This window comes from Leptosomus discolor, chromosome 1, assembly GCF_034619465.1.
Source record: "Leptosomus discolor isolate bLepDis1 chromosome 1, bLepDis1.hap2, whole genome shotgun sequence".
Classification (NCBI taxonomy): domain Eukaryota; kingdom Metazoa; phylum Chordata; class Aves; order Leptosomiformes; family Leptosomidae; genus Leptosomus; species Leptosomus discolor.
In genome coordinates, this window is record NC_141391.1 from 91605489 (window position 1) to 91621776 (window position 16288).

Consider the following 16288-nt stretch of genomic DNA (forward strand, 5'->3'; position numbering starts at 1 on the left):
AAAAGGCCTAAGGAACTGGGTACAAACTCCTCTCATACACAATCATGGCTGAGCTTGAATCTTCCAAACTGAATTTGGAGTGGTCTGTGTTTGGCATATGTCACTGTGCTGCTACAGAGCACAGGCTTAGAAGATTGTTGTATATAAAAGCATACTTTTAGCTTTGAAACACGACGGCCTAATGAAAGCATGCAGTAGTATTTTCATCCGTAATACGGCAGAATTCATTCTTAGTTTATTACCAGTGTTGACACAGCCAGGTGAGCACTGTACAAGCGAAAGGGATTGTAAAAAATTACCTCCGATTAAACTCTCTGTAACACTCATACAGCATCTCATTTAGTCACCTTAGGTTACTATTTCAAACAGCAATTTTTTGTAGACATAAGTTACCCTGAAAAAAAGCAGCAATTACAAATACCCTTCTCCTTGTTTTTTATACATTGCAAAATTTACTGTTGCATTTACCTGCCTTCTTTTTCAGTAGCTTACAATCTAGAAGCACAGGGAGCCTTTGTTTTCCAGCTAGCTGTGGCCAGGTTAAGTCAGCTCTGGCTCTTCAGTTTGTCTGGTTAAGTGTAACATTTCACACCATTACTAAGTGTCCTATGATATTTTTTTTTTTTTAAAAAAAAAAAAAAAAAAACAGTTGTGTTTTTTTTGTTTTCTTTTTCCTTTTTTTTTTTTTTTTTTTTTTTTTTTTACAGCTATTAAGCAGTAACTATAACCACAGGACTAAACACCAGTAGTTATTTGCTTTCCTGTATACATTCTTCGCAAAATTAATCCTTTTACATTTTCAGGTTTCATTTACTGCTTTGCTCACTGCAATGGGATAAGGAAGAATTTCACCCTTAATTTATTTCTTTTTAGTGTAGCACAAGCAGAAACATCTTAACGCATTACTCCCACCCCTTGCAATATGAAGATTGTTGACTAGCAAAGGCCGGGCAGATGGACTGAAAGGTTCCCCATGTTTCCTTCTCCTACAGCTGTCGGCTCGAGATCCTGTTTTCAACCCAATTGCAGCCCCTTTCTGATTTTCAGGTGTATCGTGGCATTTCACACTGCTCACAGCGATTTAGTGCTGGGTGATTTAGAAAGGTGCAGCTATCACAATTCCATGGAGCCCCTTCAAAGTCTTCATCTCTTGGCTGAGTCCGTGGAGTCTGTTTGGAGCTGGTTTGATGCTCTAAAAAAAGCCAAAGGAAAACATTTTTTTCTAAATTTGGAAAAGAAGGATGACAGGCAAGATCATACTACTCGTTTATCACCTCATTAAACACTATCTTAAAATGAACACCGAAACCTTTCCACTTAGATAACATTAGATGTCTTTTGCTAAAGCACTTCTAATTCAGTTTGTGAAATCTGAATATTTAAGTATTTAACTTCTGTAGAGCATCATTTAACCATACCACATTAAAAATACACTGTTAGGTCACTGCCAGTACTAAAGGTTTATTAGCTTAAAACATACTGAACAGTTTGTTACTGGCACTGCAACCCAATCCTGTTAAGGAACGACTTCACAGGTTTATGTACAGCACCTATTACCAAATTCTAAATTCCAACGACCCTACTTTACCTGAAGTGAAAGACTACTTCTAACTTAGTTCCTTCAAACAGTCTGACAGATGATATATCTTCTACATTTTTTTCTAGCATTTATCGAGGCTGAAGAAAATACAATCTACAAATAAAATGGTAGGCCTGCTTCAAAAGATGATGATTGTTTTTCTTCCTCATGGCGTTGCAGCAGGTATGTGTGTATGTGAAGCAGCACTTAAAAGTCTATTTTCGTTCATAAAATCAGTATGAATGCAAATCACGCATTAGGTATTAACCCACGGAAAGACTCAGTTTTCCGAAGTCTCCTACCACCACATGAAGACTCAGGTTATCTACTAAAAGCGAGAAATACTTCCAGGATGTGGAAACACAACATTTTACAAAATGTTAACATTCGAAACAACATTAGCACACATACCTAGAAGGTAAGGCTAAGATACTCCCCTGCTAAACAAGATTAAAAGAGAACTTATGTTCTAAAAATGGACTGCAATTTGTAATTCAAAGTGCACACACTGCTATCATCTGCTAATAAATGTGCCAGGTGGTTTGTCTTCAGAGACATACTTAAAGAAAATAAAAGCAACCTCCTTGCTTAGATGTAAACCCTCTCCAGTTCAGAAGTTGCATAGTCACGTGAACAGCGCTTGGCCTCAACAAATTCCTCCTAAGCAGGCAAGCAGTGTGGGCACTCGACTACATGCATGTTGACTAGCCAGACGGCAGCACAGAGCAGACCCTTGTCTGCCCACGCCTTCAGCAGCTGAATATTAAGGAAATGGAATTTTTTTTGTAAGGAAAAAAAAAATATTTTGATGACTCCATGTTAAAAGCCAAGCTCAGAATACTGTACACCAGCCCTACAACTGACCTCTCATAAGCTGACAGGCAAAACCGGGAAGCTGGTTGTAAATTGTACAAATCCTTACAAGACGCTATCTTTCCACTTGCCGAATAAAATAACTTATTTCATGCAAGTTTTGCATGCTATTTTGCTTTGAAATAATAAATTGAATAGGCTAATGTAATTGAGAGAATCTCTTCAAGCACCACAAAGTAGCAGTGCCTTAAATCAACCACATGATCACTCCAATTTAACATGAAATTAGGCAGCTGCCTTCATGCCACTGCTCACCTGCTGCTGCTGTCTCTCCTGGACACTACCACCTATGCAGGGAACTCAGCCCCAGTATTGGGTTTTTTTTGAACTATGAGCAGTAGTTCTGGGCCTTCTGTCCCTTTCAAATTTCCACATACTAAACATTTTATTATATTGAAGGGTAAAATACTTGCTCCAAAAGAGAGGGGAAAATTTCTTTATAGGAACTCAAAATTCAACTGCAAAAACCTTTGTGAAGTGCTTATCAGCAACTAGAACTTACAACATTTGGATTTTCAAGCAGAGTATATAATTACTGATTCAGAACAGTGACTTATTTTCCACTAACAATTTTAGCACGTGCTAGTTACAGTAAGAAGAGACACAATATTATAAATCCCATCACACCCAACACTTCCAGAGAAAAGCCCACTGTTGTCTCAGTGGCAGATCGCAGGATCCCAGACTGGCTATTTCAGCAGAAAGATACCAAGTGTTTAAAAATTTCCACTAACATTTGAAGCAACTCTTTTAAAGTATTTCAGGAAGAAAAAAAAAAAAACGTCCAAAAATACCTGAGACAAAAGCTAGGATCCTGCTCCAAACCCACCACTGAACGTAGTGGAGTTCAGCGAGGCACTGAGCTACACGGCCACTAGGTGTCTGCTGCTCGGGATGAGCTGATCGCTCTGGGATGTACTGACTGATCTCCCCTGGAGAAGGAGTGAGACTGAACACGTAGCTCCTGCGCTCACAGAAAACTTAGTTGTCCTAAGCTGGATATAAATCCTAGTTACCATACAATTAGCACAGAAAATTTTAGAAACCAGTAATGAACTTGTACGAGTGGGACACTGTTAACTCTTTAGACCAATGAGAGGAAATGTGTTCTGTTTTGGTCCTCAAAATGCCTGAAGCTCTTACTGTGCTAAAACTTCAGAGCTACTGTGAAATACATACTCTGCACTAAAGTAGGTAAAGTGTGATCAGTCAAGTTAAAATATAATTAAAAATATAAATGCAAATTTTAAAAAGCTGGTGTGACCAATTAAATTTGCATAAACGGTCCAACTAAACTACAAAATCCTAACAGCACCTATCAGAAGACTGCTAAACAAACCTGACGTACACCTTTTAACATAGAAGTGTTTTAAAAAACAATAATTAGGAAGCTCAAGTTAACACGCAAAAGTCTGTACACTTTCAATTCTTTTTCTAATAGTGAATAACAGTATTTACAAACAAGATATTAACAGAACATTAATTTGCAACAACCTGACTGAGGAAAACAAGTTGTAGCCAGGATTACTGCATTTACATAAACATGTTCTGGTTTGGTTTATATAGAGAAAAGTTATAATAATTAGAATTGCTTCCTGTCATCACAAGGGTTGGGTTTTTTTTTAAAAAGGAGGAAAAAAAAAAAAAAAAAAAGAAGCTTTCTCAATGCATATTAGGTAACTTGATGCTTGTTTGTTGACCTACCCTTTTTATATGGCTTTGGTGGCACAACAGGACCAGGCTCTATGTTATCATAGAAGTTACATGTGGCTTTTGGATCAAAGTTCCCTGTTAAAAAAGAAAAGCAAGAAAGCGTAACTCAAAGGTTATTTACATGCCTATGCCAGCGATATGAACATTTAGAGGCTTCAGCCTCCTCTTCTCCAGGCTAAACAGCCCCAGCTCCCTCAGCCACTCCTCATAAGACCTGTTCTCCAGACCCCCCACCAGCTTCACTGCTCTCCTTCGGCCACGCTCCAGCACCTCGGTGTCTGTCTTGTAGTGAGGGGCCCAAAACCGCACACAGTATTCGAGGTGCGGCCTCACCAGTGCCGAGTACAGGGGGACGATCACTTCCCTGCTCCTGCTGGCCACACTACCAGCTCATGTTCAGCCGGCTGTTGACCACGACCCCCAGGTCCTTTTCCACTGGGCAGCTTTCCAGCCACTCCTCCCCAAGCCTGTAGCACTGCATGGGGTTGACCCAAGGGCAGGACCCAGCACTTCGCCCTGTTCAACTTCATTCAATTGGCCTCAGCCCATTGATCAGCCTGTCCAGATCCCCCTGCAGAGCCTTCCTGCCCTCAAAGCAGATCAACACTCCCACTCATATCTAAATTCTATTTTTAAAAAACTATGAATTTCATACCTCTAGATTGAAGGAGATCAACTTCTTTCAGCGTACAGTCAACATTTATCTGGAGCTGTCTGTTGAGGCTTCTCAATCTGGTCATTTCCTCAGGCTAGAAACAAACAACCCAAAACAGTAATTGTGGGAAAGTCAGCATCTTATCTGACATAGAAATAACATTGCTTTGTCTTTGTTAACAGCTTTATTAGAAACTGAGTATAGAGAAAGCACTGAAAAAATAGCCAAGATTCCACTGTCTGTCCCTTCCCCCACCCAATTTATTCCCTCAAAAAACATTCTTCTATCGGCATTTGAGGAGGAAAACGAACAAAACCAACAAAAATGAACAAGTTACTTAATATTAAAATTCATTAGTAAGAAGACATAGCTAAGCTCAAGTTTATAAAACCATACACCTTATAAAATTCTGTATAAATTGGTAACTTGCTACATGACTTTGCACCAAGATGATCAGGAAACAGAACACGAGCTGCAGCTCACATTAGTCATTACGTGATTATAACTGAATAAGGTCAGAAGTTTATTTATTTGCATCACCCCAAGGAGCTCCAATATGCCAAACCTTCTAGCCCAGTATGTTTAAATTGTTCAATGCTGCAAGACAGTAATTATTCTTAACAGAATAATTAGTTAAGTCCATATATTTGCATATCATTAAGAAACCCCAAGTTACTGGAATACAAAGCGTTCTTAATGCTAGCAGCACTGATTATTAACACATACATAGGAATAACTAGCTTATCCTAGGATGCATTCCAGCACTGCAGAGTCACAAAATCACAGAAAGTTTGAGGTTGGAAGGGACCTGGAGGTCATCTGGTCCAAGCCCTTGGCCCAAATGGCAGATGGCTTTTTAGTATCTCCAAAGACAGACATTCCACAACCTCCTTGGGCAACCTGTTACAGGGCTCAGTCAAGCACACAGTAAAAAAGTGTTTCCTGATGTTCAGAGGGACCCTCCTGTGTTTCAGTTTGTGCCCATTGCCCCTTGTCTTGTCACTGGTCCCCAGTGGAAAGAGCCTGGCTCCATCCTCTTTGCACCCTCCTTTCAGGTCTTTATATACATCGGTAAGATTCCCTCGAGCCTTCTCTTCTCCAGGCTGAATAGTCCCAGATCTCTCTGCCTGTCCTCACTAGAGAGATGCTTAATCATCTTTGTGGCCCTTCACTGGACTCTCCAGTATGACCACATCTCTCTGACATACTGGGGAGCCCACTCCCGGACACCATACTCCAAAAATGTGGCTTCACCAGTGATGAATAAAGGGGAAGGGTAACCTCTTTCCCCTTGCTGGCAACACTCCTAATGCAGCCCAGGATATCATTAGCCACCTTTGCCACATTGCTGGCCCATTTTCAGCTTGGTTTCCACCAAGACCTTCTCTACAAAATTGCCTTCCAGCTGGTCAGCACCCAGCCTATACTGGTGCATGGGATTGCTCCTCCCCAAGGGCAGGACTTCGTACTTCTCCTTGCTGAAAGGCATGAGGTTGCTGCCAGCTCATTTCTCCAGCTTGTTGAGGTCCCTCTGAATGGCAGCATGACTCTCCCAGTTTTGTGTCATCAGCAAACTTGCTGAGGGTACGCTCTGCTCCATTATCCAGATCATTAAGGAAAATTTTAAACAGGATCAGACCCAGTATTGACCCATGAAGTACACTGCTAGTTACTGGCCTCCAACCAGACTTTGTGCCACTGATTACCACACCCTTGGCCTGGCTGTTCAGCCAGTTTTCAGCCCACCTCACTGTCTGCTCATCCAGCCCATACTTCATCAGCTTCTCTACGAAGACCTTACAGGAGACAATGTTGAAAGCCCTACTGAAGTCTAGACAGACAATAACCACTGCTCTCCTCTCGTCTACCAGGATTGTCTTTTTATCCTAGAAGTTTATCAAATTGGTCGAGCTTGAGTTCCCCCTACCGAATCCATGCTGACTACTGCTGATCACTTTCTTGTCCTTCATGTGCCTGGAAGTGGTCTCCAAGATTAGCTGCTCCATCACCTTCCCAGGAATCAAGGTGAGGCTGACCAGCCTGTAGTTCCCTGAGTCCACTTTCTTGAGGATAGGAGTGACATTTGCTCTCCTCTAGTCTTCAGGCACTTCTCCCAAACACCATAATCAATCAAATATTACCTAGAGTGGCCTCAATGACATTTGCCAGCTCCCTCAGCACTTCTGGGCACATCCCATCCAGGACCATGAACTCATGTATGTTCAGTTTGCTTAGGTATTCCCTGACCTGATCCTGTTCCATCAAGGGTACACCTTCCTTGCTCCAGACTCCTCCCAGGGTCTCCAGGACTCAGGATTCCTGAAGGCCTGTGAAGACGGAGGCCCACATTTTCACTAGTCTTCCTTCTGTCACCTACATACTTTGTCACCTACGTAAGAAGCCCTTCTTTTAGTCTTTGACACCCTGTGCCAGATTAAACTCCAGTTGGGCTTTGGGTTTCCTAACCTCATCCTTGCACACTTGGACAGTGCCTCTATATTCCTCCCAAATGCTGCCCTCAAACAGGTGAGACATGCATCAGCCATACTAGTTGAGAAGCTAACAGCCCCTACACTATGCCTTCCAGCCTACATCTGTGTGCATTGTTTATGTCAACACAGACAGTAAGTCTGAACTGACTTGACTAAGAACTGCACAAAGTGGAAGTTATTTTTCAGTCAAATGAACCCATACAGATGTTTGGGCTAGAGTCACTTGCAGGTGGAAGTCACGGAGACAGGAAGAATCGACAAGGAAAAGAGGAGAGAGAGGTGCCAAATATTTCAACCAACACTGCCACTGAAATGTTACTTGGCACATCCTGCACATACCAAATGGGAAACAGATTGTCTATGAGATGCAACTACTCAAACAAAGTACCTTAATATTACAAAGTATCTCAAAAAAAAAAAAAAAAAAAAAGTGCCTTGCTGCATGAACACCATGCTGTGTATGGTTTAGGCTTTTTACATAGACTTAGACATATACTTTTACAGAAAGTATCTATCTATTCAGTTCTGTGGTCCAGAAAAGCACATGTATACAAGTTTCAGAAATTTTGTTGTGAGCACTAGGCTGGACATGTATCTATTTCTTAAATTGTAAGAACTGGCTTATGACAAGCCAAGAACTTAGAAAATAATCATCTCCAAAGACTGAAGATATTATACGTTATATTTTTTGTATAATACTTTAGTTCATGAACACATAAAAAAATGATTTTGTATCTTGAATTAAAATACTAACAAATTGCTTACTGTTGGAATTGCAGTTGTACAGCTAACTCTTCGAAGCCGCCTCTGCATTAGATCATGCTCCATACCATTGACTTCAGATTTCAGGCGTTCAAGCTCTTCTTTCTCAAGCTTCAGTTCCTTTGCCAGTCTCTCCATCCTTGCTCGTTGATGTAACAGCAAGGCTAATGTTTTATATGGAAGAAATAGTTACTAACACACAAAAACCTGCAAAACTGAATACTTAACTTATGCGTAAGATTCATGAGTGACCTTTCTGGAAAAAAAAGTGATCATAAACATGCAGCCAAATATCAGTGTGAAGATGCTTTCATGCCAAATGAACTACAATTTAGAACAAAGTTCTTCCAGAATAAAACCACATTTTAGACAGTAACTTGAAGGTGATATTACCATTTTGGTCAAAGCTTCTTTTTTTGCATTTGGTCTTTCTCGTCTCAAAAATACAAAGGCACCTGCATAAGGAGACAGCTTCTCAGGATGAAACAGCAAGCTAGTTATATTAATACTGCACTGACAAAAAAGCATAAATACCAGAGGTAAGATCAGAAGGTAACACGCACTTCATATGTGCTGCTCAAGAGCAGCTGACACACTAGCCTGGAGACAGTAGGCAAATGTCAGTCCTGAATTGGTTTTTTTCACTGCTATTATAGATTATGCCATAATAATTTTAAGTAGTCTTAGGTTTTCAGAGAGTACTGTAATTCTCAATACTGTAAGTTCCTAGTGCTCAAAGGCAAACCCTAGAATTTCAATAAGACAGACCAGAGAATCCAGAAAATAAAAAGTGGGGGCAGCTCAGGTGCTTCAGAGTCTTTAATTCTACAATACAGCTGATTCGCTGTCCTCTAACCTCTCTCGGGCGTTAATCATTCTCTCATATTTCTTGTCATGGTACTGAAATTTGTGACTCTCGGTCACAAGCTGATGTTTGGCTCCCAGAGCAGGCAAAGAAAGAATTTTTGACTAGCTAGAAAATAATATTCAGTTTCTGCAGGAAGAGCGTTTCTCAGTAGTTCATCATGATGCAAAACTGGTCAAGTTAATTAGTGTGACATTAGTTAGTGCACTTTCTGATCTGGCTGGTTTTACCTGATTAAAGTCTACCAGGACAGAGAAAAAGAAGAAAAATTTGCTGTGGGTATTCAGACAAGCACACTGGTCATACAACAATGTTCCAGCAAACTGTCCAAACATATGAAGATGCAGAATCTGCAAAATGCTACTTCATACAAAGCACCAGCCAGCACCTGCCCTTTTCTTCACCCCTATCCAACACAGGCAAAGAAAAACCATGTAATATCTCAAGCTAAAAAAAAAAAAAAAAAAAGGTCAGAAAAATAAGCAACAGTATGACACAGCTTACTCGGGGAGGGAAAAAAACCCAGTCAGAAGAATAAAAATGACAGTGTTTTTTATCAAATGTCAGTATTCTGTGCAAAAATGTAGCACTATACTTTGGTTTTTGTATGGTTCCACCAATTCATGGCCAAAGAATAAACACTGAAAATCCTATCCAAGAATAACATCAGATGTTTTCATAATACAGGCACCAGTATTACTGAACGAAACTGTTCTTTACTTTTTGAAGTAGCATACATCATTCAAGTAGAGCTTAGAAGATCATAAAATTAAAAAAAAAAAAAAAAAAAGTACAGCTACCAAGCTGTACTATTACTATCAAACCTTGTCTTTGTGTGACTCCTCCAACTTAACATCTGATATGACTGCATGACATAGCTTCACATTGTACTCTAGTACAACTCATCAAACGTGACTCACACTACAAAGAAACAGTAGAAGTACAGATACCAGAATGGATTTTCGGTAACACTTCTCACAATGGTTCATATTTTCATAAAAAAAAAATAAAAATAAACAAACTTGTTCCCTGTGAGCTGTTAAATATACTCTTCTTTAGGACTCTGTGGTAGTAACAAATACAACGTTTATTCTTCTACAATTTATTTCTATCAAGAGTTCAGAGTGCAGCAATACCAACTTTGGGCTATAATAAAGTCCCAGCTGTGCCAGGTATTGCCACAAAAGCAGATGCCCCAAAAAGGACATACTCACTAGTTTTACTTGGTTTGTTTTCCAAATACAAAAATCTAGTCAAAGATACAAAGTCAAAAACAGATTCTCTAAATAATATTTCTAGTTGGGTCTACCAGGTACAGAACAGCTCTTTGTTGATGAGTTAGAATAGTTTAAAAGACACAAAGAGAAATAAGAAATCGAGACATACAGGGCATTATAACCATTACTTCAGCTCTCTAAAGAGAAAGGAAGGCTAGAAGGAGCAGTGGAAGAATAGACTCTCTTTTCCAAACACAAATCCAGAAACAAAGCACATTCTTTAAACAATTGCTGCTGATTATCATTCTGTCATTACTCCAAATGATTGGTTTGAATGCTTGCAGACTGATTAATTTGCTCAGTCTTAATTGTTTCAAATCTATAAAGCAGATTACTCTGAAAAAAGCAGTTTTCAGCTAAAGGTTACATAGGTTACATCTCTTTTTTTTTTTTAACCAAATTACTTAATTCTTCATTTATATGTCACATTAAGACTAACTACGGTCTATCCCTATGCAGCAGAACACACACCCTAAAATTTATCTGCCAATCTCTTCCTCCTCTTTGAAAACTTTAAGTGGAGGAAGTGACTTCTGATTAAATTTTTCATAATAATTATTTTAATACCTTTCAAAACAAAAATGTGATTTGTATTGATACCCGAAGTAATTTTAGCTACAGTCCTACCTCTCTCTCCTCTTTCATTTAACAGTCTTCAATCTAAACCAAATAAACTGGATTCAAATTGCCTGCAGAAAAGTTAGTGCTTCAGGTTTTATAAAGCACCCGTGTATGGAACAAATACAAAAATTAATAAAATCCACATGTAAATTTATGACACAGTTCTTCAACGCAGAATTTACAAACCGGACGCACAGTATATGAACAAATCACTTATTCTGTTAGCTGCAGTGTTTTCCTTCAAGAAATTCCCCTAACATCAAAATCATAGCAGTTTTGAAGAACCTCCAGAATTCTTTATGTATTAGACTGAAATTTGGCAAAATTTAAAAACAAAACAAAACAAAACAAAACAAAAAACCAAACCGTCATTATATGATTTTTGGTGCAATTTCTGTTCTTCCCTGTACAGGTTCAAAAATTCTCACTTAGTAAACAGCGGAATCAATCTGAAAACGTATTTTATAATAATACAATTTGCAGGGTGAAACATTTACCTTGAGTGTAAGCATAGTCGTCTGATCCAGAACTAGAACTTCTCTGATACTTATGGCTTCCTTTTTCTCCTCCAGATCCTGGGATTACAGAAATAGGCTGAATAGGTTCTGGTGCTGCAGAACGCTCTTCTTGGTCCACTAAATTTAAAAGATTCTCAGTCGGTGCTCGACCTACTGTGATTTTAAAAATGGTTGGGTTTGGCTGAGATACCATTACCCGAGGAGACTGTGTTGGTGCACCTGTAGGTCCAGTTGGTTGAGTGTAGGTAATATATACCGGATTAACACTAAATGGAGGTTTGGGTTGACCCGACATACCTCTTGATGGAGAGCTTGAAGGAGGAGTAGTGGCTGTATACAGCGGGTGCTGGTTTCGTTGAGATGGTTGATTACTTATTGGTGAAGGACTTCTGTTCATTGCAGTCCCAGGTCTTTGCGGTGGCTCAACTGTAATTTCTATTTTATTCATGGAACCTTTGGATAAACTAGGTCCAGCAAAAGGAGGAAGATACGATACAGAGTGACCGCCTTGTTTTTGAAAAGTCTGGGATGCTTGCTGATATGGATGGGGTGGGACAGTTGAAGGACTAGGAGGCATGAAAACATGTGAACTCTGATGACTCAACTGAGGAGGTTGAACTTGGTGTTGAGGAGAGCCAAAGGGAGAGGGACACTGGGAAGTCGGTGGTGATCGAAAAGCTGATTGAGGGATCTGGGGTTGTTTAGGAGAATACTGAGAAGGTTGGTAGTTCTGTTGATGTGGATACACAGGTAGAGGACGGGGAGTATAATGTGGAACTGGGCCCTGTGGCGATGAATGCCACTGTGTATTCTGAGGAGTCTGTCGTCCTGAAGAACTTTGAGATGTTTGTCTTATATAAATAGAGCCAGGAGTCCCATAAAGATTGCTTGGAATCTGTGGAAGAATTTGTAGAGCTCTGGGTACGCTCTGTCCAGAGGGGAGGTTTTGTGATACTGTAACAGTAATGGGATTTGTACTGTACCGAGGTATGTGCATATACGTGGGAGGAGGGCCTTGCATAGCAGACGTGTTCATTCCTGGTTGTATGGAAGATGGCTGTGGAGGTGGCTGTGGAGGAGGAGTAGCTGCATTTCTATTCTGGTCATTCATGAAAAATGGATTGTAACTAGGAGAAGCTGCCACAACAGCGGGAGCAGAATGTGGTTCTTGAACTAAGCATATCAGCTGTTTACCTGCTGTGCGTTGCGGATCAATATGTCCATCGCTTGAACTGTGTACCAGTGTACGACCACCATTAAGTTGAGCTCCATCCCCCGCATGATAGCTGGTATGAGGATGAATACCCAGATTAATGTGCAAAAGGCTATTTCTATTCATTCTGGTGTCATCAGGGCTATGGTACTCCATATATAAGTATTTGTTGCTCTCCTGTGCGAGGGCTCGACAACAGGCATCTAGATTGTTGTTGTTCTAGGAGTAAGAATGAACACCTATTATCGTCAAATAGCAAAAGAAAAAGCCGCTGCTCAGCATTCAACTGAAGCTGCAATCAAGCCCAGCTGGAATACAACTAGGGAAAACATTTCACAGACAAATTTTGAAATAAAGGTAATACCTACTAAGTCATAGTATGAAAATAGTATATAGCTCACATTGCATTTAGCAAAACGCTACAGTAACACTAGCTACAGTATTACGTATTAAAAAATCTAGTCTGTTGCTGGGGAAAGCAATCATTAGAACTCTTGGCACCTTCTGCAAGGATAGGTATGTACAGTTAACGCCACAAATCAAACTAGATCAAAATGGCAAACTGAAAAGTCGAACCAAACATGAAGATGACATTTTAATGTTTACCTGAGTGTTTACTGTTTTCACCTTCACTTTACTGTTTACCTGAGTACTACTCTTCACCTGAAAGTTGAAAAAACCCAACATTTTAAACCAGCTTCTCTTCGTAGAACAGAATTTAGAGCCTTAAAAATGAAGTCAGAATGAGCATTGCTTGAAAGAGTCCTGGCAACTCCATAAAGCACTTCACAATTCTGACATAATTTCAACTGCCTTTAAGAATTTTGGGCTCAAGGCTAAAAAAAAAAAAAATAATTAAAAAAAAAATTTAAAAAAAAATTCATACATCAGCGAGGAAACCCCGTAACTCCTGTAAATGTTTGATTTGTTCTGTGGTGCCAACAGCTGAAACTATACAGATAATAAATTATGAATCAATTAAGAAGCATAATGGTGAATTCCCTTTCCCTCTTTCCCCTCTCCGCTTATTTTAGCTTAATCTAGTCCTGTTAAAAGAATGATACAAATGATAGCTTTTCCAAGAGTAAAATCACTAGAAAGCATTCCAGATTGTTGATTTATTTTTTTTTTTTCTCCCCAGTTTCTCGCACAACAGCCTGTATCAGCTGTAGTTCAGTTTTTAATTTAAACAGTAGTTAAAGAAAAAAAAAAAATCATTTTAAGTTAGGTACAACTACATCTGGCCCTCAGCACCCTAACTTTGCTACATGTGATCCACAACTGGTACCTTCTGCGACATACAGCACTTGCTTACCAGAACAAGGGTGTACATATTTACATACACACGCATACACCCCCGCCTTCCTTAGTGTGCGAAGGTTACCATTCTAAGGAATATACAATAATAACAGTTTCACTTCTATTTTAAACACTATCGCTATATAAAGTTTGTATAGTTAATACTCATGTGGCCTTGCAAAACAGCTTTCAACAGCCTATCCATTGGTTGAAAAGTTACAGTTGCACTTCATTTCTAAAGGACTGATACCTAGTCAGTCTTAATACTAAAGTGAAGATGACTTTCCCAAAATTTCATATGACTTCACTATCAGACAAACACACATGTTCAGCATCTTCTCAGATGAAGACTTATTATCGAACACGACAGAAGAGTCCAGCACTTAATTATGCATGGCTCTCACTCTATTGATACTTCTCCCTGACTACTTCCCCTTCAAACCAAGCTCCCCTTCTAGACCCCAGTGGTCAATTGGAATATCCAGACATATCACAAAAAAATTTAAAACCAGAACATGTGGGAACCAGACCTTGTGATAACCAGCAGCATCACTGTGCCAAGACAGCAGTCTCAAAAAAGTTAACCAATACCATCAGCCACTTGCCATCTAAATAGGACTTCATAAAGGCAGTCCTCAGTTTCCTCAAGTCACCTCATCAGGGTGGAGGTGGAGAGAACGTAGACAGGACAGGCTCTAATCTGATTTTCTCAGGGTATGGAATGTATTTGTCATTTCAAAGGACCCTCAATTTTTGATATGTCCAAATCACACTGGTTTAAATCTAGAGTGTGTATTGCAAGAGGTGAACGGAAACCAGCTCATGTATCTTAAAACAAATATGAAGTGGGTTTAGAAACAAATCCTACAGTTAAAAAAATGACAGATATTTGCAATGTAACGTTAACCAGCTATCCAGAACACCATATGCTTCTGCAGCATTAGAGGTTCTTTAATTTTATCAGTTTAAAGATGTCTATGACTTAAACATTGTTCACCAAAAGGACCACGTAGTTAACAGTACAGAAGAGATGACTGTCAGGATAATAAAGTTTTGCAGTGCAGGGTTTCCCCTGCTTTATATTTCTCTGAAAGCAATTAATTTGTATTCATATGGTTTAGAAGATACAAAATGCACAAATTACATCCACAGTTACTAAGTAAACCTACTATTCTGCCAGGGACAGGTAGGATGCAAATACAGCTTATTATCACTTCCAATTTGTGATTTTAGATGAAGGTGGAAGGAAGAAATGGAAAGGAAAATAAAATGAAAAAGGAAAAAAAAAAAAAACCACAAAAAACTGTCGCCTGACTTGGGAACAGAGAAGTAAAAATAAACCTTTGCACAGCCATTGCAAAAAGATGTCATGAAGACAGAAAACCTTTAGATTTCTAGCTAAGATCAGCTCCTCATTCAGGAAGAATGAGTCATTGTTTGCTACAACCTCCTCCAGTATATGTATGTATTTACATAGCCATCATCAATAATCATCCCATTAGCCACTCTCCTTATTCCCTGTATACATACAGTCACAGGTCTCGGAGACAAAGAATAGTCAGCAGAAAAACCCCACAAACAAATGAAGAATGATAAAACCTCTGTACATAAAAGACACGACAAAAATGCAAGTAGTGGAGTCTTTCACCCTTTCAAAACGAAACCAGAAGAATGAAAATCTATGCTCCGTGTCTATTACTAAAAATAATTTTCATACTACAAAAATAAAATACACAGACTCTTAAAAACTCTTTACCATACCTGAAGCATGCACTGAGATACTACCCCTTCAGGTATCTCAGGGAAACGTTGTCGGAGATCATGGAGTACCTGCACGTCGAGTTGTTGACTGCCCTGCGCCATGCCAGATTGATGATGTTCCAGATTACCAAAAACTGGAAGTCAACAGGCCTTCCAATGATTATGGTCTTCTGAGGCTTCTGGCATCTTCTGTAAGGAAGAAAATACAATCAATTATCTTTTAGCCATCACAACAACTTTTCTTCCTTCCCCAGCTGCATGTGTAAAAGAATTACCTTATTGCATTTTCAGACCTAGATATCAAGAGAGACAATGGCTTAAACACAAGAATGGGAATCATCATGTCTCACATCCTAATATTAAAACACCTAACATATCACAGGTATGCCTATGTGACATTTCACTGGAACGTGCTAGTTCAGGTCTTTACACAGTCTCATTGTTGTACCATGTAGGCACAACTTAAAACTAATCTGACCTGCATAAAACGGAACTGTTACATATTCACTCTCAGTGAAATTCTGAAAGGTTTGTAGAGAAGTCAGAAGTTATCACAAAGCATGCATGTCTTCGTTGTTTACAACATGTTAGAAATAACAGGCTGGAAAACTAAGTAGCACAAGTACGAAAAATACCCCTCGAGTAATAGGGCTTAAACTC

The 16288-nt window shown here is 39.4% G+C and overlaps 1 protein-coding gene across 1 annotated transcript; it reads right to left on the reverse strand.

Moving 5' to 3' along the window:
- Nucleotides 1-702: 702 nt before the first annotated feature.
- Nucleotides 703-15757, reverse strand: TAB3 (TGF-beta activated kinase 1 (MAP3K7) binding protein 3). The gene is made up of 6 exons (XM_086469309.1): nucleotides 15629-15757; nucleotides 11335-12787; nucleotides 8078-8238; nucleotides 4821-4914; nucleotides 4157-4240; nucleotides 703-1192 (listed from the first exon to the last, which is right to left on the reverse strand). Exons 1-6 carry the CDS (start codon nucleotides 15728-15730, stop codon nucleotides 1044-1046), a joined length of 2043 nt encoding a protein of 680 aa, XP_086325435.1. The 5' UTR covers nucleotides 15731-15757; the 3' UTR covers nucleotides 703-1043.
- Between the last annotated feature and the right edge of the window lie 531 nt (nucleotides 15758-16288).